The sequence below is a fragment of the Mastomys coucha genome, unplaced genomic scaffold (assembly GCF_008632895.1).
Source record: "Mastomys coucha isolate ucsf_1 unplaced genomic scaffold, UCSF_Mcou_1 pScaffold22, whole genome shotgun sequence".
Lineage (NCBI taxonomy): Eukaryota > Metazoa > Chordata > Mammalia > Rodentia > Muridae > Mastomys > Mastomys coucha.
The window spans coordinates 263,789,748-263,812,815 of record NW_022196905.1 but is presented as its reverse complement, the minus strand read 5'-3'; the positions used below and the strand labels follow the sequence as shown (position 1 = coordinate 263,812,815).

The 23,068-nt window shown below is 47.5% G+C and overlaps 1 protein-coding gene across 2 annotated transcripts in view; it reads right to left on the bottom strand.

Moving 5' to 3' along the window:
* Disc1 (DISC1 scaffold protein) overlaps positions 1–23,068 on the bottom strand; it is a 220,952-nt gene that overhangs the window by 34,111 nt on the left and 163,773 nt on the right. The window contains exon 10 of one of the 2 annotated variants that reach the window (XM_031341819.1): positions 12,795–12,855. The exons of the other annotated variant lie outside the window; for it this stretch is intronic. Within the exon in view, the coding sequence (XP_031197679.1) occupies positions 12,795–12,855 (61 nt within the window). The remainder of the gene's footprint in view (positions 1–12,794; positions 12,856–23,068) is intronic. 2 annotated transcript variants of the gene reach the window in all.

Below are 23,068 nucleotides of genomic sequence, written 5' to 3'. Positions count from 1 at the left end.
GAGGTGTAAGCCATGTGGTGAATCACGTATGTGGGTGTGAGATGGTAGTGTTCCTTGTGGGCTATGTGATCATTTCTCCAAGGGTTGGGTTTCTGAGACGTCTGCTCTTTGCATCTGTTTATACTAAAGAGGGTCATGGTTGGTCGTATGTGGGGAGATGCCTGCTCTTCCTGCCCAGGAGAGTAATTGGGTCATTAACAAAAATTGCTTCACCAGTGACTCAGAGCCTGTGAGCCTTGTGAGGACAGAGATGATATTTGGAGCTGTAGCAGTTTAGAAGTCTGGGTAGAGAGCTGGGCCCCAGCACTGCCATCACCTTCTCAAAAGCTAAAGGAGGCCCACAGGACCAATGGAGCACGACATTGGAGGACAGAGTGTGGCCCTGCTTTGCTGGGGATGACGCTGGCATTCAGGGATGGGGCGGGGGGGCGGCCCACCTCTCTCCTGAAGAAGTAGGAGCATCCTGGACACAATGGCTCATGGGTGTACCTCAGTACTTGTGAGGCTGAGGCAGAAAGATTATGGTGAATTCAATGCCAGCCTTGACTATGTAATGATTTCTGGACCAGCCTGGGCTAGGGTGAGACATTCTCTCAAAACAAACAAACAAAACCAAACCAAACAAAACCAAAACCGAAGCCCTGAGAACCTGAGAAATAGCACAGACTCCTGAAGTTTCAGCCCTTGTCACCAACCCCTCCCTCCCCATATACTCTCTTTTAAAGGAATTATGGAAACTTTCTCTGGAAACTTTGAAATCTTCAGGTTCTTTCACAGACCCACCATGAAGGAAAACATCCACCCCAGAGGACAAAGGTGACACTTCTAAATTTTCAACAGAAGCCACTGAAGCATGTGTCTGCATTCTTTCTATTCCCTGGGCAACTTAAATGTCTAACAGAGAGAAAAATGTCACTATTACAAATGTTTACATTTTATTCTTTGATTTATTTTATTTTCTATTAATTAAATTTTTTTAAATTTATTTTATGTGATTGGGTGTTTGCATGTATATCTGTGAACCACGTGTATGCCTGGTATCAGCAAAGTCTACAAAAGGACAACCAATCTTCTGGACTAAAGTTACAGACATTGTGAGCTGCCTTGTAAATGATGGGAATTGAACCTGGGTCCTCTGCAAAAACAACCAGTACTCTTAACCATTGAGCTACCATCTCTCTAGCCCTTTCACTTTCTAGGAAAGAAGTTTAACCTGATTTTATTTTGTGTGTACATGTGCATACACGTAGAGGCTAGAGGTCAGCCTCGGGTCTCTCACTGAGCCTGGAGTTTGCAGACTGAGCTATGATGGCTGGCTGGAAGTCCCAGGCATCTGCCCCTCTCAGCCTTTCCAATGCTGGGAATTCGAATATGTCCCCAGTCTATGGGATGGTTCTGCTTACATTCCAGGTGGGTCTTATCGCCACAGGAAAAACCCTCACAGATGCACCCGGGTGTATTGTAATCCCCTAGTCATGTCACAATCCAAGCAAAGTGACAAGACAAAGTTCCATGCCCACAGTACCGGATGGTGCCACAGGTGTACCATGCCATTCTGCCGTTTAGTCCCTAAACAACCTCACAATTAGTACTTCACTGTAGAGACTTCAAAACGTACTTGGAACTCTGCCATTCCTACACTTGAACACCTAGTGTCTATCCTCTGTCTGGAATCTGGGCTAACCTTGTCCATGGATCACCTGTCAGCTTGTGGGAGCAAGGCTCAGGACTGCCAAGAGAGGAAGGCCATGTGGTTTCCAAAGATCTTGGATTCTTGCCCTGCAAGGCAGCTGACCATGTTGGAGTCACCAGGCTGACAGACCAGAGACAATGGCCCTGAAAGCTCAGCTGATGGCTACTATCCATCTGAGATCTGAAGGCACCCCTATGGGACAGGGGCTGCATTACTAAGACATTCCCATGTTCATGCCGCACCAATTGTGAGCACATTGAAGTGGTTGCGTTTGGAGCAAGCAGAGCTCTGTCATGCAGTTGAAGGAGTCTGGGTGTCTCAGAAATCACACATAAGAATGACTTGCTTTCCTCTCTTGCTATGGAAAGCCAGCCCATTGTGGATTACATGTGCTCTCCCAAAGCTGCAGATTATCAACAACTCACAGACACAGGTATCCTAGCTCCCTATCTGTTGTGATATGGGAGGAAAGTATTTATTTGGCTTATAACCACGGAATGAATACCTGCCCAGAGAAGCTGGCAAAGTATACGTTCTAAAAAAGGTTAACAAAGGGGAAGCCTTCCTGGTGGTAATGGTCGTGGAGTTAGTTACATTAAAAATTAAAGTTTCAGAGTAAACCTGGAAGGGCCATCCTGTCTGGCTTCTCGGCTGCTCAAGCCCAAACAAACCAAACACAAATTTCAAATTATCTGTACAATGTCTAAGGGGGAGAAAACTTTCTAAGTAGCTCAGAAGGACAAAAACAGAAATATCTAGATGTACTTGGATATATCTGTATGCATATATTGAAGTGTGAATGTATATACAATCAAGTCACCAGAAAATCTGGTGTCTGCTGAGGGTACATTGCTCTATAGATGACGTCTAGCTGCATCCTTGTATGGTGGGAGAAGCAAAGACCGCTTTCATAAGGATGCTAATGTGATAACTGCTGAGGGCCACAGCCCAATGACCACTGCACTGGAGATTAAGGATCAATATTTTAATTGAGACAGGGCATAGATATCCAGGCCATGGCAGGTTATTGAAGAGGTCTATAATTTGATGAAGAAGGAGCAAGAGAGGGGAGGTGGATGAGGGAGAAGAGAGAGAGAATGAGGAGGGAGAGGAAGAAGTAGAAGAAGCCATGAGCCCAGATTACCTTATAAGGCCGAGTAGGAAATCCTGTTAAAATCTGAATCTCTGACCTGTATAGTTCAAGGTGGCAGTGTGTGATGTCACAGCTGGTGCCGGTGCTACAAACTGTGCCGGCGATGAATAGGTTGTGGGCCAATGGCTACCAATGGTTGATTCTCAGGCACAGAGATCTGAATTGGCACAGGTGCCAACACACATGCGTCTGACACCCAACAGGCTCAGGTGGGTACGCCTGGCACATACCCAGGAACCCTTTGGTGTTTTAGACTAGCTCCACTGCTAATTGCTGAAGAGCTAGGAATTCTGCTGAGGTTCAAAGCTGTCTTCCACGGCCAAGGCAAAGGCAGCCCAGTGCCCTCACCCTTCTGGCTTGTGAGAAAGGAAACCCTCTTGTCAGAGCTTTCACCCACCACCTCTAGAAAACTGTCTCCAACTGCAAGACGGCCATGAACTGAGTCTACTTACAGAGAATTGTGGGGTGCCCATTACACATGCACAGAAGAGAGCAGATTGAACTCCTCAGGTAAAAGGAAGCATTGGGTTGCCAAGCCCTGTGGACGCAGGATGGCACCATCACCCCATGACCCGGCAGGTCTCAGCTGCTGGAGAAGCCACCGTGACAGGGCATTGCTGTGGCCACAGGCTGAGAAGAAATCTGGGACCTGCTAGAGCCCAGGGCAGACTCAGAACTGTACAGAGGAATTGTGTGCAGACATCTCTATCCATCCAGGCACACAGAGTATCATAACAGCTGAAATCTAAATTGAAGTCTAAAAATAGCACAATAAAATTACTTCCTTCCTTCACTCCAGAGAGAGCAAGTGGGCTGACACTCACAGCTGCAGGGCACGGCTGACCTCCAGAGTTCGTGTGGACAGAACGGTTACACAACTGCCCCATCTTGCGAACATATCGCCCCCCAGAAAATGGGGGAGCCAGAGCAATTACCCGGTTGGTGGAAACCGATCATGGACATTTGATTATAGTTATTAATGGGGAGAATAGGAGACAGACCACTGAGCGGCGGGCTAGCGCTAAGTGAATGTGTATGAGATTCCTGGAGGGGGATTAATTTCTGTTTGCTTTTCATCTCTCAGCTACCATCTGAATGTGACATCAAGTCTAAGCATGGCCTGTCACAGCCTTATCAGTATTCAGTGCCTTGCATGCTGGCCACATTATCTCCGCTGGATATACCAAACGAGGGGTCTCTTGCTGTGGGGATCGTTTTCCTCTGATTCTAATGTGGGACGGGGGTTAGCTAGTGACTGGCTTTTCAGGGGAGAAATGTACGTTGAAGTGTCAGAAAGACATTCTTCAAGCAAATATTTGCCTCTCTGCATGTTTCCCACTGGCACTGAGCACACAGTTCCTAATCTGGAGGACGCACGGACCACCCTCAAGCTTCCGGCCCCATCAGAGGACACTGGGCTTTCTCTGCATCTCAGCTATGAGATTGAGATCTCAAGCTCCTCCAGCGAGGCCAGGTTCCATTGTCCTTCTGCCTATGGTGGCCTCTCAGCCTCTGTGCATGGTTAAGTGATGCATATGCAGTGCCAGAGAGCACAGTTTGTTCTGCTCCGAGTTCTGCTCTTCTCCAACCAGAGACAAAGAAGAACTTATCAAGCCCTTCTCCGGACTTCCTCGCCGCGCTGTAGAGACAATCCTGAAGTGTGCCCTTCTCTAAGGTTAGCAGATGGAAGGCCCCCAGAGTCCATCGAGCCACACCAGAAAGATGATTCCTAAGTCATCCAATCTCTCTACCTTCCCACGAGAAGCAGGCTGCTCCCCACATTGGACTGTGAGGTCCAGTGGGGAGGGAGGTGTCTATCCAAATGCTGCCAAATCAATAACAGCAAGGGGATTACCTGACTATGCTTAATATTTTCAGGGAAGCCCAAAAATCAGTAATATAAGAACTGTCAAGAAGCCAAGATATGTGGGACACTCCATTCACCTCCCTGGAAATCAGCACCATCTTTCTAGGGACTGGACCATCTGGGCACCAGTCTGCTGGCTGTCAGAAAAGAGTTCAGACTAAAGGAGTTTTAGATGAGAACCAGGCTCCAGGCTTCTGTGTGAAAGTCCACCAGGTGTTTCCACTGCTGCCTGCGTGCCACACAATGGCCAAGCATGGCCACGAGAATGACCCAACACATTGAGACTTGTTTAAAACACAAGGGGATTACGATAGAAATGTTGGCAGGGTCCTCCATAGTGAACTGTGTAGTTGAACGAATGTGTGATGTCACAACGTCAAAAGATTGGCCCCTCTTGGATGCTGAAACCTACGTAAGGCCATGTTTACTCCTCTCAAACTGTTCACCTAAACCTGACTAGCCCCCTCCTCTTATTGAAAGGACTCACAGTCACTTAGAGATGATGGGGTCAGGCAAACTCCAGGGGCAGCTTGCCCTTCTGACAAGCAGCAGGAGGAAATGCCCTTCAAAACCCATCTCTCCTTCATACTCCAGTGAGCTGCACAAATGAACACACCTGGGCCACAGCAGCCTCAGGGGTCACTTCCATCCTGTAACTGCCAGCACTGGCAAACGCCATTGTCAGAACAAGAACAGTCCCACTGTTCTGAGAGCAAGGAATCAAGAAATCCATGCAAGAGTCGATTAAGACAGGCTTGAGCCGGCTGATGCTTCTACCAGCCTGCATCAGCAGGATGCAGGCCATCTGAGGAAACCACAGCTTATAGTGTGGGTTACAGAATAATAAAGGAAATAACTTGGCCAGGTGGTCTGTGTACTTGTCACAAGTCATCTCTTAGTGATTCTCACCTTAGGCTCCCTCCAGGAAATAATTATATGATTTCCATTGGAAACTTACAATTTTTTAATTACATTTGTGTGTGTGTGTGTGTGTGTGTGTGTTTGTATGTGTGTATGCCCGCACATACTCACACTCATGTGTGCTACAGTTTACATGTGGAGGTCAGAGGACAACTTGAAGAAATCAGTTCTCTCCTTCTACCATGTGGGTCCCAAGGGTCAAACTCAGGTTATCAGGCTCCATGGGAGTACTTCTACTGAACAAGCCATCTCACTGATCTGAGGACTTTTTTCTTTAGCATAGCTGAGGGATTGGAGACACAGCTGGGGGGGGGGGCGGGAAGTGCTTGCTGCACACCTTCGGGGACCAGAGTTCAGATCCCCAGCACCCACGTGAAAAGCCAAGTGTGCAGATACAGGCCTGTGCTCTTGCACACAGAACATAGCTGAGTTTGGGATGAAAGAGGCTAAGGAGTTCTCCTTTGGGGCTTGAGGAGGGATCTAGCATTCCGTGCTGGTGTGAGGTTAAACTGTAATGGCGCACAGCCTGGTATGTTTGAACCTAGGACTCATCCCTCATGACAGATGCTCTTCTAGCAGCCACAGGACACAGGCAGGTGGCAAGGATAGGCAGGAGGGACAGGCAGGGGGAAGTGGGAGCAGACTGACTCAGAACCCTGTTGGTAACGCTATATCAACCCTGTGCTTGCCATGGTTGTGGTATAGGCTCGACAGTGAAGTGGAGACCAGCCACTGACAAGTCTTGGGAGTGCCTGCCTTCTAGAGGGAGGGTCTGAGAACCTCCCCCAGCAGCAGATACTTTAGAGCCCATCTGTCTGGAGGTCACAGGTTCACGGCACGTTGTCAAATTAAACTATCATGCAATCTCAATACACCCGGGAATCATTAAAAACTCTTCTCGTTTCATTAAAGACAAATTGGATCTCTGCCATTGATATATTGACTGAAGCCTAATGGTTCTTTAAGATTTCTCAGTTCATGGCCAAATGTATCAAAAAGACTTTTGCCTTGAGTATGTTTAACTCATCTGAGGTTGGACACTCCCTGGTAATTAATAACTGTCTTTTTTGACTGTGTGCCTTTTCTTGAGATAGTGTCTCATATAGTCCAGGCTAGCCTCAAACTCACTATGTAAGTGGCTAAGGCTGACTTTGAGCTCCTAATTCTTTAGCCCTCACCTTGAAAGCACTAAGAGTACTACACTCAGGAACGGTTGTCTTTAAAAATGTGAAAGCCACCCTGGAATGTGAAGGCTGAGAGTGAAGTGATTTTTAGAAGTGTCCTCTGGTATGACATGGCTTTATCACATTGATTCAGGGCACCTGTGCTGAACTTCACAAGAACCTTGTGAGTTCAGCTCACCCACATCCTCTCCCAGAAGTGGGCCCTTCCTAGGAATGTCTAAGAGTTAGCAGTGTCGCTGTGGCGGACACTGTTGATGGAGCTGCCTGAAAGTTGCCTTGTTCTTATGAGGAACTCCAACTCATAAACCTATAAGTAAACCCAATAAACTCATCTCTCCACCAAGTTGAACTTCAGGCCCTAGCTAGGGTGAATGGACATTTGTTCAGACTTCCCCAGGAAAAGCCATGCAACACAGCCTATCTCTAAAAACAGCCGCATGTCCTCCTAATATTTACAAGTCAGGGACAAGGAAAATGACGGCAATAATCGGCCCATCCTTGCAGGGACTCTCTCAGGGCTGATACCATGTCACATAGCGGTCCTCCTGGCATGGTGCCCAGGGTTACCTCAGACCTCTGCTTCTTTATCCACCATCTTCTCTAGGTGACATTTCCACTATCTCTGGAAACTATTGGTAGAGAGGTAGAATAGGGAGCTGTGGCAACCCCAAATGCTCTTGGATGTCTACAAAAGGTCACTATGCAGAGATGTGGAGCTCTGGAAACACAAACAGCTGATTCCTGGGCCAGGAATATGCAAGGTCAGGGCTCTCTGACTCACAAGCTCCCGTGCCAGGTGTGTGGCTGTGAAGGCAGCAGGTGACTCTAGGAGCTCAGCCAGCTGATGATGCCATGTGTGGGAACTACTGCAGGCTCTCAGTCTCCACCAGAGCCACGGACAAGGACTCGATTACCACTTGTCTTTTCCTTCCATCCTCTACAGGAGCTGTCGGCATCTGGCCAGATGGCAGGCATCAGAAAGAGCAGACTCTTTACATAATGGAGGCTGAGGACTGCCATGACCTTGAGACTCAGAGGAAGGCAACAGAGTCTCTCTCTTGCTTTTAGGAAGTAAGGCTGTGTGTGTGTGTGTGTTTTCAACGTGGAATTGTGTGAGTATTCTTGGATGTGGATGTGGATGTGTGGATGTGGAGAGGTCAAAGGAAACCTCAGGTGCCGGCCACCTCATTTTTTAAGATGGGATCTGTTGGCATTTCTTCTAGGCTCTGCCCCACAGTTACTTGGTAATAGCCAGGGATGCCTGACTCAGTATAAAAGGGGCTGTTTGCCCCCTCCTCTCTCTCTTACTCTCTTCTCTCTTCATCCCTTCTCTCCCCATTCCCCTCCCCCTCCACATTTTCATGGCCATCCTCCTCCTCTTTCTCTCTTTCTCTCTCTGTCTCTGTCTCTCTCTCTGTCTCTGTCTCTCTCTCTGTCTCTCTGTCTCTCTGTCTCTCTGTCTCTCTCTCTCTCTCTCTCTCTCTCTTCCCCACCCCTCTCTCTCTCTGCCTTTCTCTGTCTCTACTCCCTCAACTCCTCCCCCCATGCCCTAAACTCTATTCTATACTATACTGTCCTGTAGCTGGTACCTCAGGGGAAGGGATGCTTCAGCATGGGCCCGAAGAGGCATCCCCTTCCCCCACACCACACCTCACTCTGACAAATATATTCCCTGCTCTTTCTTTTTATAAAACACAACAGAGTCTCTCATTGACTCAAAACTTAAAAAGTGGGCAGAGCCAACGAGCCCCATAAATCCTTATGTCTCTACCTCCCCACATCTGGCTTTTTACAATGTGGGTTCTGAGGGCTGGATTCGGGTCCTTGTGTTTGTACATCAAGTACTTTGCTGGTTGAGCTAGCGCCCATCTCTCAAAGCAGATCTTTTTCACTCCATCATATTTTTTTTTGTGGTTTTATACTGCTACTGGTGAATAATAGCTCTCATTTATCCAGTCATTATTGCATATAAGAAGCATCCTTTATCTTCTTCTGCAATTGTCTCATTTTTATGATAGAAAAAGGGGGCTTGGAGAGATTTATTGTGTAGTGAACAGCCGCAGCTCAGAAGGGATCACACTCATATCTAGACAATCTCATTCCCGAACCCAGACTTTAAACCTGTGTGCACAGCAACCAGGAGAGATGGTCCAAGAGGCTCCCTCAGAAGCCCATCCCTGGGGGGTGCGGGTGGGGGCTAGAGAGATGGCTCGGTGAGACGGCTGAAAGAGCACTGGCTGCTCTTCCAGAGGTCCTGAGTTCAATTCCCACCAACTACATGGTGGCTCACAACCATCTATAATGGGACTCGATGCCTTCTTCTGGTGTGTCTGAGGACAGCAACAGTGTATTCATTTACATAAAATAAATCTCTCTTCTCTTATCTATCTATCTATCTATCTATCTATCTATCTATCTATCTATCTATCTATCTATTCCATCTCTGAATGACACTTTCACCCTGACCCCTGGATTTGGATTTGAGGGTTCACATTGCAGTCACCTCCTTCAAGGATGGAAGCAGACACAGAATGCTTGGAGGTTTTCTGACCTATGTTAGAGACAGCGCCTTGAGATGACCTGTGATAAAGACCTCAATAGAAGTGAGACCTTCAGGGTCATTCCTGGGGTTGGTGCTTTATTTTAGTGTGTAATACTGAGAAGACTATGGAGGACTCTGGTTGTCACCTATGATGATTTGGTGATGAGGGACTAGTGGCTTCTGAGCCAATCTCTCAGGAGAGCTGAGCTTTTGGCCAGAGCTCAGCGCTCTCATTCTGAATTGTCCTGAGGACTCTTGCCACAGGAGAGCAGGCAGCCTGCAGGGAACACCTGCTTATGGCAGTGGGCGATGACTCTGGGAGCCTTCGGGGCACTACCAGGCTCTATTACTCCCATTCTGCTGACTTCTCCCACCACTGGCTCCCAGCTTGAAGGCAGACTGCTGGTGTGAGTAGGCTGAGAAGTGTGTCTGGGAGCTCTGGGAGACACTCCAGTGCCTTTCTCTGGCCTTGCTCAGCTCTGCTGAAGCCCCCTGGGATGGCAGTTGGGTAACCTACCTGCCTACCATTGCCTGTGAGGGCATTCTCGCCAAAACTTCCAGATAATTAGTAGGTAAACATTAAGGTTTGTTGTTGTTTTAAAAGAACCAGATCTCCTTTAGAAAAAGGTTATCAAGCTCTTAATTTCAAAATAAATTGGAGATAAGACACCCGAGTTCCTGAGTGTTTTTCCCCACCATGGGCCAGAGTCACACACAGGGGTCTCCGAGCACCCTCACATCCAGAGATGCAGCCTGCCCGCCCATGTCTTTTCTGCTTTGATTGTGAACGTCTGACTCACCCTCAAGCAAACACTTGAGAACTGAAGTAGAGCTCAAGGACACAGAAATAAACCAGCAGCCACTAAACAGCAACGGCTTCAGATTCAAGTCCGGGAAGACAGAGCCCACAGAGAGCTGAGAGAGTCTAGAAAGATAAAGGATGTCCCCCTCCAACCATGCACACAATGGGCTCTGTGGCTATTTACGAAAGCAGGGTACACTTCCTGGGTGGGGGCAGGTGAGGCTTGGCCCCTGTCAGGCTGAGGTGCTGGTTTTCCATTGGACAATAAGAATTGTCTCCTCTGCAGTGGTTGCAGCATTAAGATATGAGATTGTTGTAATACAGGTACTTCACCTACAAAGGAACGGGGGATAGAGAAGAAGAGTGGGGGGAATGGGGAGAGGAGGGAAAGGGGTGGGGAGGGAAGGAGGATGGGGAGAGGGAAGAGGGATATAGAGAGGGAGAGGGATAGAGAGAGGGGAGAGGGATGAAGAGAGGGAAGGGGAGAGAGGCAGACTTCTGTGACAATCACTGAGTGCCATCATCTTCTGGTTTCATTTGTTTTGTTTGGTGTGTATGTCTCACTGGCTGGGAACTTACCAATTAGTCTAGGCTGACTGGCTAGTGACCCCCAGGATTCACCTGTCTCTGCCTGCCAGTAACCCCTAGGACTCACCTGTCTCTGTCTGCCAGTGACTCCCAGGACTCACCTGTCTCTGCCTGCCTAGTAGAAAGTTGCAAGTGTACACCATCCTGTCTGGCTTGCTTCTTCAGCCTGTAGTCTAGGGATCAAACACAGGTCCTCAAGGGTCCAAAGCTAGCACTTTACCAACTGAGCTGTCTTTCTTACACCATAGTAAAAACCCCTGAGCCAAGAAAAGTTGTGGTGGATACCTGTAATCTCAGCCTTGGGAGCCTGAAGTGAGAGGGCCTGAGTTCAAGGCACACTTAGGCCGCAGAAAGAGACTCTCAAAAAACAAACAAACAAACAAACAAACAAACAAAACACAGGCAAAAAAGTAAGAACTCTTTAATACTTCCTTTGACTCACTCAGAAGGCTAACAGAGAGTATGTGGTAACTGAGGAGCTGGAAATTAAAGCCAAATTCTGCCTGAAGGGAAAGAGCTAAATCAATTCATCCATGTTTGTTGTTACCTCTGTAACAGCCTGAAGGGGACACTGATTGAGCGAGGCTCCTAGGAGTGCCTTTGTTGTGGTTTTTAATATTCTACCGTGTGTCACAAAGACGGGATGCCAAGGCATATGGGTCTGGACATTATATCTATATCCATATCCATATCCATATCTCAATATAAAAAGAATCAACCCATATAAAGGAAGAGTAAATAAAAAAAAAATAGAGGGAAAAATGGCCAATTCTTCCTGAGGGTTAGTAGGTCATAGGTACAGGGCTGCAGTTAGGGAGGTGTCTGTCTGTCTGTCGGTACTTTTGCTCCAGGAGTCCTAAGATGGTCCTCTCTCCCTCTCTACCTTTCTCTGTCTCTACTCCCTCAACCCCCCTCCCCATGCCCTAATAAACTTTATTCCATACTACATCTGTAAGGCTGGTACCTCAGGGGGAAGGGACGCCTCCGCATGGGCCCTCAGAGGTCTGTCCGAGAGTCTAAGACAACTGTAAGTCACACCTCAGGTGGCCTGCTTGCCTAAAAAAGAGGATATCAGGAATAAGATGGAGAGAGGCATGTCAGAACACTCCTGCCAGTACATGGCGGGAAAGCCAGCCTCGGATCCAAGCCCCTGAGCTTCCTGCATACACTCCTGACCCTCAGTCCATGATGGCCAACTCTGGCAGAATTTCCCCAAGGCTAGAGGCAGCAAGGTCAGTTGGTGGGTGGAAGGACTTGGCTTGTAACCCAAGGCTAATTCTACACCTCAGCATCGTCAAGGGAGAGGCCTTGGCACTGTCCTGGCAGACAAAGGTTTAAGGCAAATCTATCCCAGAGCCACTTAGCAATTTCCAAAATAGTAGCAAGATGTTTCCATAAAACCAAACTGGCTGCCAGGGAGGAAAGGCACAGACTACATTGTGGGACTTGTTCCCTTAATTAGGACCAGATCCCGCTGGCTGGGATTTATTTCCACAAGTAGACATCCCAGCAAACCAGAAACAGCTTGATGTGTTGCGGAGTCCCTAATGCTTCTCCGATCTGAATTCCTAATTGGGTTTATAAAAAAAAAAAAAAAGCCACCAGGAATTTTCATGCTGGTTTTGATTCGGGATTCAAAACAGAACCGACAATGCAGATTCCTGCATTGTTCTGCGTGTAAACCAGTTCACAGTCCTTAAGACCTCTTCAGCTTGCTGCCGCTATGTAGAAAGCAAAAGCAGACCACAGCGTGAATTCTCAGCTCAGTATCCCAAAGAGGCTTTTCTTATTCTGAGATGTGAGAACTGCCCTGTGTTCTCGCCAAGATGCTTTTAAACATTCTAATCTATTTGCTTTGTCAAAGGGGAGCCTGGGCTAGGAGATGTTGGAACAGCACCTGCTCCTTCCCCTGGGGATGCTGGGTGTTTTCCTGCTTTCTTTGTTAATGTATTATAAAGATTGACTGGCTCCTTCCCTTGCCTTCACTGAATCCTAATAAAGCAAGCAGAATACCCAGACTCTATAGGGCAGGAACGCCCCTTACCTGCTCAGCTGACCCTCCAACACTTCCATGCACTTCACAGCGTTTGCCTTCACGTGTGTTTCTGCAAGAAAAAAACAAAACAACAACAACAACAAAACCCATGAGCACAGCTGTAGCCCAAACTGAGAGAAACCCACAAATGCTCATTTAAAAGCTGAAAACAAAGGATCGTTGGTCAAGGGTCTAATAATAACAGCATGTTGTGTTTGGAAGACCCGCAAGTCCATCCAAGCGGCTGCCTGGAGCCATGCACGGGAAGTATGCAGTCTCCAATTGTCTCTGCAGCTGGACGCCGGCACAGGTAATGACATTGGGCCACCCTGGCTTGATACCATCACAGATAGCCTCTGTTAATGAAAACAGGTATGCACTCACGTTTATAAACAATCTGGGCTTTCAAACTAATACTTTGTTAAACAAATTAGATACTAGATGCTAGACTCCACATTAAGCTTTAGATGTGAAACGTCCTCCAGAGGGTCACAGTTTGAATGCTTGGTCTCCAGCTATCAGAAGTGGATCCCTGGGACCGGCTCGGCTTCTGGCCCCACCCCAAGCTTTCTTCTTCCTGATCCACCAAGCTGTAAGGATCTGACCCTTATGCTCACACTGCTACAGAGTGTGCTCAAAAGGAAGTAAGTTGCCAAGATGTGCCTTGAAGTTACCATCTGTTTTTGCTTCAGTCTGACCGAGATGATTATGAGCACAGCCATCCCCCTTACCCACCCCCAGCCACCCCTGAATCTGCAATAGCCATGCCTGGCCTACCAGGATAGAGTTTTTTTCTCTGAAACCATGAGTCAAAATAAAATTGTCTGGGAGGTGGCTCTGGATGAAACAAGGATGGATATGATCAAAATATACTGTAAGAAATTCTCAAAAAAGTAAATAAAACTATTACATAAAAAATATGAAGAAACCTCTTTTCCCTGAAGTTCTGCCAGAGAAATGTAACTACTACCTCAGCTTCTGTGGCCTCATAGCCCGATAACTTTCCCTGGGATGCTCAAACAGCTTCCTGTGCTTTCCAGCTTGCCTGGAGGCTGGCACTGGGCCAGATCGATGTTGGGACAAGAGTTTCCTGAGCCTGAGCACCTGCCACCACCATACCAAAGCCCACCACACCGAACCAGGCAGTCTAAGAGCACCTTGTAACATGTACAGAGTCAGTTCACAGCCCTCAAAGCAGGCCAGAGCATGGACATGGAATTTAGACTTCTAACTTGCAAGATAATACAAATACCAACACACTGTCATCTTCTCTCCTCACCGCCCGCCCCCACCCCCGCTTGTCCATCCCAAGTCTGCCAGAGAGAGAGGTACCTCTGAGGGACTGATGATCCTTAGAACAAGGGAGAGTGCTCAGGAGATGCCAAAGGGGATAGCCATAGGCCCTCAGGCTCTTATGAGGGAGAGGCATGAAGCAGTACTCCCCACTTGCCAACTGAATCCAATATTATGCTACTATTAGAATGGAATTCAAATAATTAGTTTAATGACTCCAAATTAAGTGGAAGCTAATTGATGATTGAATATGGTAAATTTGTGAAAATATTTAGCAGAATACATGCCACAATTGTAGGTCGGTGTTAAAGGTGTTTAACCTAGGTCTCATTTCATGTAAGGCACTGTATATAGTATTATTTGTGTGTGCATGTGTGCATTCATGTACTTGTGTGTCTTATGTGTGTGTGCATGTGTGTGCATGTATGTGTGTGGATGTGTGTACATGTGCACGTGCATGTGTGTGCATATGTGCACGTGTGTACATGTGTGCGTGTATGTATGTGTGTGTGTGTATATGTGTGTGTGTGTGCATGCATGTGAAGAAGCCAGAGGTAGCCATGATGTGCCTTCCTCAGTCACTCTCCATCTTAGTTTTTGAGATGGGGTCCTTCCCTGAGCCCAGAGTTCACTGATTTGATTGCCTGCTCTCCAGTGAGCCTTGGGGATCCTACCTTTTCAGCACTGGGATGGCAAGCAGGTGCCACCATGTGCCCAGCTTTTAAATAGTGCTGGTGTTGAACTTCCTATGTTCTCACCAGGTAATTTATCTACTGATCCATCTCCTCAGCTCCCTGTACTTGGTGCTACTTAAGTATAAAAAGGATCTAGCTAGCATCAAGGCACCCAGAGGGGCCAAGCTAAGTAGCTAGCATGGTACATTTGCTTCTTTTTTTTTTTTTTTTTAAATCTTTTTTTTTTTTTTTTTGAGACAGTGTTTCTGTGTAGCTCTGGCTGTCCTGAACTCACTGTCTCAGACTCAGAGATCTGCCTGCCTCTGCCTCTTGAGTGCTGGGATTAAAGACATGTGCCACTATGGTCAGCTGTTATTACATTTTCTAAAAAATACTTGTTTTTATTTTATGTGTATATTTCCCTATGTATATATGTATGTGTCATGTCCATGTGACTACATTTTTAGAAGCTGAAAGACCTTTTCTTTGGATACAAACACACACACACACACACACACACTCACACACATACACACACACACACACACACAATAACAGAAGTAATGTTTGGCCTATTTTTGCAAAAGTAACTTATCAGATTTCAAAGATCAATACTCAAGCACCAATTTAGCCAAAAGTTAACTTCCATTTAGAAAAAAAATTTCAGAAGGAAGATAAGAAAAACCAAAGAAAAACTGGAATCCTGACAAACTTCAGATATCCAAGGCACTCATCACCCTCCAAGTTTGTTTGGAAAATTAAACCATGTACAAAAATGCAGTGTGATCCTGGCAACTCAAAAGCTGAAGGGATGGCAGAAGTTGAGGGAGACAATCCTGAAGCCGCTCTGTCTTGGCACATTAAACAGAACATGACTGCACAGGGCCTTGAGAGCTGGGAGAATCCTTTCTACAAAGCCATTCTACATGCATCTAATATCACACTCAAAGGCAGGAGGTCAGTGCCACCACCGGCCCTCCCCCAGCCTCCGTGTTTTAACGTTCATATGCACCTTGGTTCACCCTTCTAGGCTGTGTGTGTCCTGCCTGTGGTGCTATTCAGCAGCTTCTTCATGCCTGCAGAGTCAATATGGCAATGGCATATGGTGGTTCTGGCTAGCTTGGGCTCTTGAGAGCGAACCCTGAAGCTGGAAGCTCATCACCCTCCCAGGTTGCTACATATTCCTTATAGAGTCTCCAGAGCCAGAAGCCTCATCAAGCAGCCATTGAACATTGCAAGGCATTGTTCAGATTGTGGGCTGCTGTCTTCAAGCTACCCTGTGTGTCCCTCTAGTGAAGGGATTCGCAGAAGTCCCTTAGTGAAGAAGTCCCTCCGGGACCCCTTAGCTGTGGGTCCCGGAGAATGAAGATGTGCTAACAGAAAGGGCTTCTCTTTGGAGTTCCAGCTAACACAGCTGCCATATCAGATCCTATGTTGGCACCATGGATACCATATTCACACTGGGCTCAAGAAAGTCAGGCTGCTCAGAACTGGTCCAAGTGCAGAGTCTAGCTAACTCTGAGTGATAAGCTGTGGATGAGCCATCAACTCTACAGAAGAGAAGGTAGAAAAAAGGTAAGATGGCGAGGGGACCTGTGAGGTACTGATTCCTGGATATGGCATGGCTGTTGTAATACATCAACTTGTAATAGCTACTGTTACCTACCCACACACACAAGATCACACACAAGATCAAGCCAGACAAAATTCCTGTATGACAGGGAGGCCTTGGAAGCCCTGTCCATACTGGAAGAGCGGTGGCAGGCTGATCGATATTGAGGGAGGAGTGGAAGGAGAGTCACTAGCCTTTGAGGATGTGGTCACTGGTAGGTTACTTTTGCTTCAGTGGAGACCACATATTCAGATGGGTGGTGCTAGCTGGACTTGGGGAGTTATTAATAAAATAAGACATGAAACTGGATGAAAGAGAATCTGAGCACCCTAGGGAGCTGAACAGAGGCAGGGGTGGACAGCTATGATCCATACATATATCCATGCACACATTGTGTATAAATATATGGAATGTTCACAGAATAAAAAATATTATCACAAAAGAAAAAGAAAGCAAAGCAAGCCAGTGACAGGAACCATCACAAGGTGATTACGAAAGCAAGAGTGAGCCTCAGAGAGAGCCACTCCAGGCAGCAGACCTTCTGGGTTCCTCAGGGAGGGAGGTGGGGCTAAGGCCTACCTCAGAGGGGGATAAAAGAGACTTGAAGGAAGGGATCTAACTGTAAGAGAGGTCTTGGAGGATTTTCCTGGTGCCTGAGTGGGAGTGGGTAATTTAGAACAGCCATGGCAAATACTGTGTAAGATTTTCATCCACGAATACTAGGCATCATCAGCTCACTTCACCTTCCCACTAATCTCTGAGTCGTTCCCCCCACCCCACCCCTGAGCCTGCATTGTGATTATTTGGTGGAGCACATGATCACACATAGGAGTAGGATAGGATCATAGAGGACACAGTCTGCCTGGCAGGACAGGTCCCATGTCCCCATCATGGCCATCACAGGCACACATGGCAGTGAATGTAAGCCTAGATTCACTCTTGTGTGTTTCTCTGAGCCAGGTGAGAGAGATACTGCATAGGACCTCACACCATAAGCCTGTAAGTGTTGTCAAAGACCACTGTATGAAAACATCCTCAGAGCAGAGCGGTCCAGTGTTACTCTGAAACCTTCCTGTGCAGGAAAGAAGAACAACCAACACTCACGCCCAGCTTCCAATCTACCCTGTGGGGTGGCAGGAGGCTGAGCTCTCATGTGCCAGACTGTTCCTGAGCCCAGTGTATACCTGAAGACAATACTGGCCTTCTGATACTCACAGCTGAGATGGAAGGGGAGAGCAGGAAGGAAAGGAGTCTGTGGAGGTCAGGGAGCTGCTGAGAGCTTTGGCTGCGCAGGGATAAAGCCCGAGCTCCACTTGCCAAGTTTGTCACCAGCTAATTGGGAATCACATGTCCTGATGATCCCCATTTTCCCAGATCCACCCAAGTTTCCTCCAAGCCATCTCCTGACGTCCTTCGAGCACACAGCCTGATGTCAGCAGGAGTCAAGGACAAAACCAAAGCCAACTGCTCACAGAGTACGGAGCAGGTCAGGAAGGCTAACGCTCTCAGCAATAAGCAGTCTCACTTCCAGCCTGACACGCATCCTCGCCAAGTGTTCCCTTGATGGAAATACGGGCTGCCTGTCCTCCATCTCTGCTGACAGCAGCAGGTTCCTGGGGCCGCTTTTCTGCTTCCCAGCGCATTTAAATGCAGAGAAGTTGTGATCTAGAGATTAATTTACAGTATTTCGAAAGTTGCTTACAATGTTGATTTATTTCCCTTACCTAGCAACATATGTGTGAGAAAATACACTCTCTGGTTCCCTTTCTTCTGTCAACAAGTGTGTGGATGTATGCATGTGTACATACATATGCATGTGCAGGCATGACCACACGAGTACCTGTTCATGTGCTTACACAAGGATGTGCACACTTCATATACACATATGTGCTTGGACACTTGTTAGTTTGTAAACATGTTTGTACTCATGTAATGCACCCAGATGCTGGCATGTGTACACACATGGTCGGGTGCGCTATGTGTGTGCTATGTGTGTGCAGGCGTGTACACACACATAATATAATTCTCTTCACTCCCTTTTGTCAGACAGATGAAGACATGCAATCAGCACCTTTCCTTTGAAATGGAAAACTATCTTAAAATATTTGCTGTGGAAAACCAAATCCGTGTTTGATCCTCTTAGGCTAAGGCGAGCAAGCCCACCCAGGGTGCTGGTGGGACAATTTCTGCGCATCATTACTGCGTTGAATTCTCACAGAGCTGCTCTAAATCCCTTTGAGGATAGGGATTTAAGGCCCAGGGGAGCCATTCTGATGAGAGAATGAAGAAATTCCACCGCAGCTCAGTGATCTACCAAAGCCCAGCCTTTGCCATGTGCACGAGGTCACTGCCTGGCTGCCAAGAAGCACAACAGTGGGTTTCACTGAAAGAATTCTAACTCACAGAGGGAAATCCTGCTGCCCTCCTAGCAGGAATACCACAGTCAGGCCGCTCTGTGGTCTGTGCTCCCCCACCCCAGGAGGGGGCGGGTCCTGCAATACTAGTAAGAACACAGGGTAAGTGGGCTGGGAGATGGCTCTATTAATCATGTGTTTGACACAATAGATGGCTCTATTAATGGTGGTACACACTTGTAACCCCAGCACTGGTGGTACTGGGACAGGTGAATCCTGGAACCTGCTGTTCAGTCAGACTGGCAAGATCCATGAATTCAGGGCCAAGGGGAGACCCTGTCTCAGAACATAAAGTAGTTAGCTCCTGAGAAAGGACACCTGAAGTTATTGTCTGGCCTTTACATGCATATAGAACCAGAAGCATCTACATGCACACACACACACACACACACACATGGACATAGACACACATGGATGAAGTGCAGCAATGTGAGGAATCCGACCTCACATGCTCTTTGCACCAGCCATGGAGGCACCCACTTCTCCACAGTCTCTATGAGTAAGCAGCCGCAGCCTGAGGCTTCTAACACCAGCAAGCCTTAGCAACATGGAGCCTCCAAAGACTGCCAGCTATTCTAATGTCAACAGCCTACTCCAGCCGTGGTCCCTACCCAGCCTACACATCTCCACATAACAGGTTGTCCTTTTCCCTGGAACATGGGCCTCTTCCCCATGGGGCTGCTAATCTTCCTCGCTCCACCCTGCCATGTGCCAGCCCACCTGGCACAGGTGGCACCTTACCACGCCTGCCCTGGTCCTGAGCCCATACAGATTTCCTTCTGGAGTGTTCCAGCATCGTGGAACCAACCATGGAGAATGCTAGTCTCCAAAGCTAGTAGTAAAGGCTTGGGTGGAGATGGCTGGCAATGGCAATCTGCTCAAAGACAGCGTGAGAATGTAGCTGACTCTCAGAGGTGAGCAGAGGAGGAGGGAGAAGGGTCTGGATAGCTCCTGGGCACCATCTTCCATTGTTCCCCTCATGCTGGGCCTGAAAGATCCCCGTAGGGAGACCCCCACTCAAATCTCAGGAGGATGTGCACCCAAGGAATCACGAGAGACTATCTTGATGTAAATCACATGAGGCAGTTTAATTTCTCGGAGCGCTCTGGGCCGACACCATACCTATCCCACGCAGGAGACAGTGGAATCGACCACGAGGCTCAGGGGCTAGGGGTTTATATAGGAAAAAAGGTCTGGGGGAACAAAGGAATCAGTGTGGCTATATATGATTGGCTAGTTCAAATATTAACTAGTACGTGCAGAACAGAGTGGAAAATTCCTAAAGTTGGTGTTAATCTGAGTCAACAGAGCATCTGACCTTAAACCATATCTAAGAGGACCAGATGGCCCACTACTCAGTGTCTGCCCAGACATGTCCTTGCATTATTTTTTTCTATCTTTATAGTTTATGTCTTTTTGACCTGCTACTTCTCGGGATGTCTAACAGCCTGCTTATTTTTGCCCAGGCTTATTTGGACATATTCGACCTTGGTCCACTGTGTTTTTCTGTAATTTTCTCATTAGCCAGTACAAGTCTCAAATTTAACTCTTTCAGGCCACCATCTTCTGTTGTCCCCACCATGCAGGGCCACTATCCTTCTGCTGTCCCCCTCATGCTGAGCCACCATCTTCCATTGTTCCCTCCATGCTGGGCCATCATCTTCTGTTGTCCCCACCATGTCTCCTTACTTCTGGAGTCAACACAGGACCACTGACTTGGCTCCTGCATCCTCACTACCCAGGCATCCTCCTCAAATGCCTCCTGATTCTCTCCATCTATACCCACTCTGATCCTTGTTTTCTAGCCCTATGGCTCCTACAGAGCTTTCAAAAGTTCCAAATCATCCAGATTACTGTGGTAGCTTGAATAGGTATGGCCTCCATAGACTCATGTGTTTGACTGCTTGGTCCATAGGGAGTAACACTATTAGAAGATGTGGCCTTGTTGGAGTAGGTGTGGTCTTGTGGGAGGAAGTGTATCACTGTGGAGGTGGGCTCTGAGGTCTTATAAATGGTCAAGCTTTGCCCAGTGTGGCACACAGTCTCCTTCTAATGCCTGTAGGCAGAGGTCGAACTCTCAGCTCTTCCTGCACCATGCCTGCCTAATGCTGTCATGCTTCCCACTATGATGATCATGGACTGAACCTCTGAACCTGTAAGTCAGCCCCAACAAAATGTTGTCCTTTATAAGAGTTGCCTTGGTCATGGTGTCTCTTCACAACAATAAGACCCTAATTAAGACAGTTACTCAGAGCATTCCCACAACAGGAACATGAATTCTCTCTATTGAAGCCCCAGCCCTGAGCATAGTCCTGGGGCCTGAGGAAGTACAAGCATCCGATTCTGTATCCTCCAGTGGTGTGTTAAATGCCACCCAAGGGCTAGCACACCATTCTCGCTGGTATCAAACTATAGCCCAGCACTGTGTCCTTTCGCTACTAAGCATTGCAACCTCACTAAACACAAACCAGACATGATGCTTCCACAGGGCATCATAAGAGGATGTAGTTCAAAGAGAACTGAGTCAGCCCAGGAAACAGACACCAGCACAGACTCTGGGCTATAAAGCTATCAGCAATGGATGGATGAATGACAAATGAGTTCAGACAGACAGACTGATACTGCTCCTGGGAAAACAAGGCCCAGAGTGGACAAAGCAAGATCCTGTGGGGTATCTCAGCTGAGACTGCCTCTGTCCCTTTGGTATCTGCAGCAGGCTACCTCCATGACTCCTCAGGGATGGTGGAGACTCAAGTGAAGTGGAGACATAACTGCACCTAGCAAACACACATCCTCTCTCTGCTTTAAACCAGCTCTACTCAACTTCATCCTAAATACAGTGTTCTTGCTACAGGGATCACAGTTTTGCCATGTGGTATAAGGAATAAGAACAAAGGGAAAGACCTGGATGTGCCAAACCTAAATAGTCAGATGCAGATAGTTGCACCCAACCCATGGACAGAAGCAGCTGACCCCTGTTGTTGAATTAGGGAAAGGCTGAAAGAAACTGAGGAGGAGGGAGACCCTGTAGGAGGACCAGCAGTCTCAATCTGGACCCCTGAGATCTTTCAAACACTGGACTACCAAACAAACAGCATACACCAGCTGATATGAGGCCACCAACACAGTAGAGGACTTCTGGGTCTGTGTTGATTCAGAGAATATGCACCTAACCCTCAAGAGACTGGAGGCCCCAGGGAGTTTAGAGGTCAGGTGGGGTGGTGGGTGGGAACATCCACATGGAGACAAGGGCACGGGGAGGAGGTATAGGAAGTGGAACACTTGAAGGGTTGACGGGGAATAAAATATGTAGTATAAAAAATTAATTAATTTAAAAAAAAAGAATTTTCTTTCACCTAAACTTGTTTGAATCAATGGATGCAGAAACCATGGATGTGGGGAGTCAACTGTGCACCCAAAACTAGATGGAAGGGGAGCATGGAGCAAGCTATGACAGGAGTCAAAGGGAGTTCCAGCTCATGTTGTCAGACAGTAAATCATCATAAACAGCACAATGCAAGCCATTGTCCTCCTGCCTGGAATGTGTGTGCTGCAAGCTATGCCCACGGTCTGGTATTAACATTGCTACCCTTGGACGGAAGTATTTCTGATCTCTGAAAGTGAGTAAGTCTTCCCAGAGTTTGTTCTTCCAAGAAAGATGTGTTATAAATAGCAACCTGGTCCCTCAGTCCCTCTCTGGCATCTTTCTGGTCTCCAAATGCAATCTCTTCCCCAGGGACTCTTGCCATTGGGAAGTCATAGGCCACCAAGTTCTCACTAATGGCTGAACACGTGGGCTGCTCAATCTTGAACTCCCAGTCTCCAAAACCAAGAATCAAGTGGACCGCTCTTCTTCATCCACACACAGATACTCATCACAACAACAGAGAGTAGCTATCACATTGTTGGCTTACAGATATTCAGAAATCAGAATGAATCTGCTTTATGTATAATGCACAGTCCTTCCCCACCTCTGCCAGGCTGTGGAAAGACCAAAGGAATCAGCCAGAGCCCCCTCCACAGAGAAGAGATTCCTTTAGCCAAGGAGAAGATGAGAAAATGATAAGCACCTGGATCCTAAGAGAAAACTATGCCCCTCCCAACCACCAGATGTCACCTGCTCCAGGTCACGTGGATAGCAGGCTGACAGCATCACCCCACAATGCTCAGGAATGGGGATAAGAAACCTCCAAAGGGAACAGTTACAACACCCATGAGTTTAACTGCCACGCACACCTGCGTGATGGCGGTATTTGAGGTGAAAACTTCAAGGAAAGTCAGCCTCCTGCC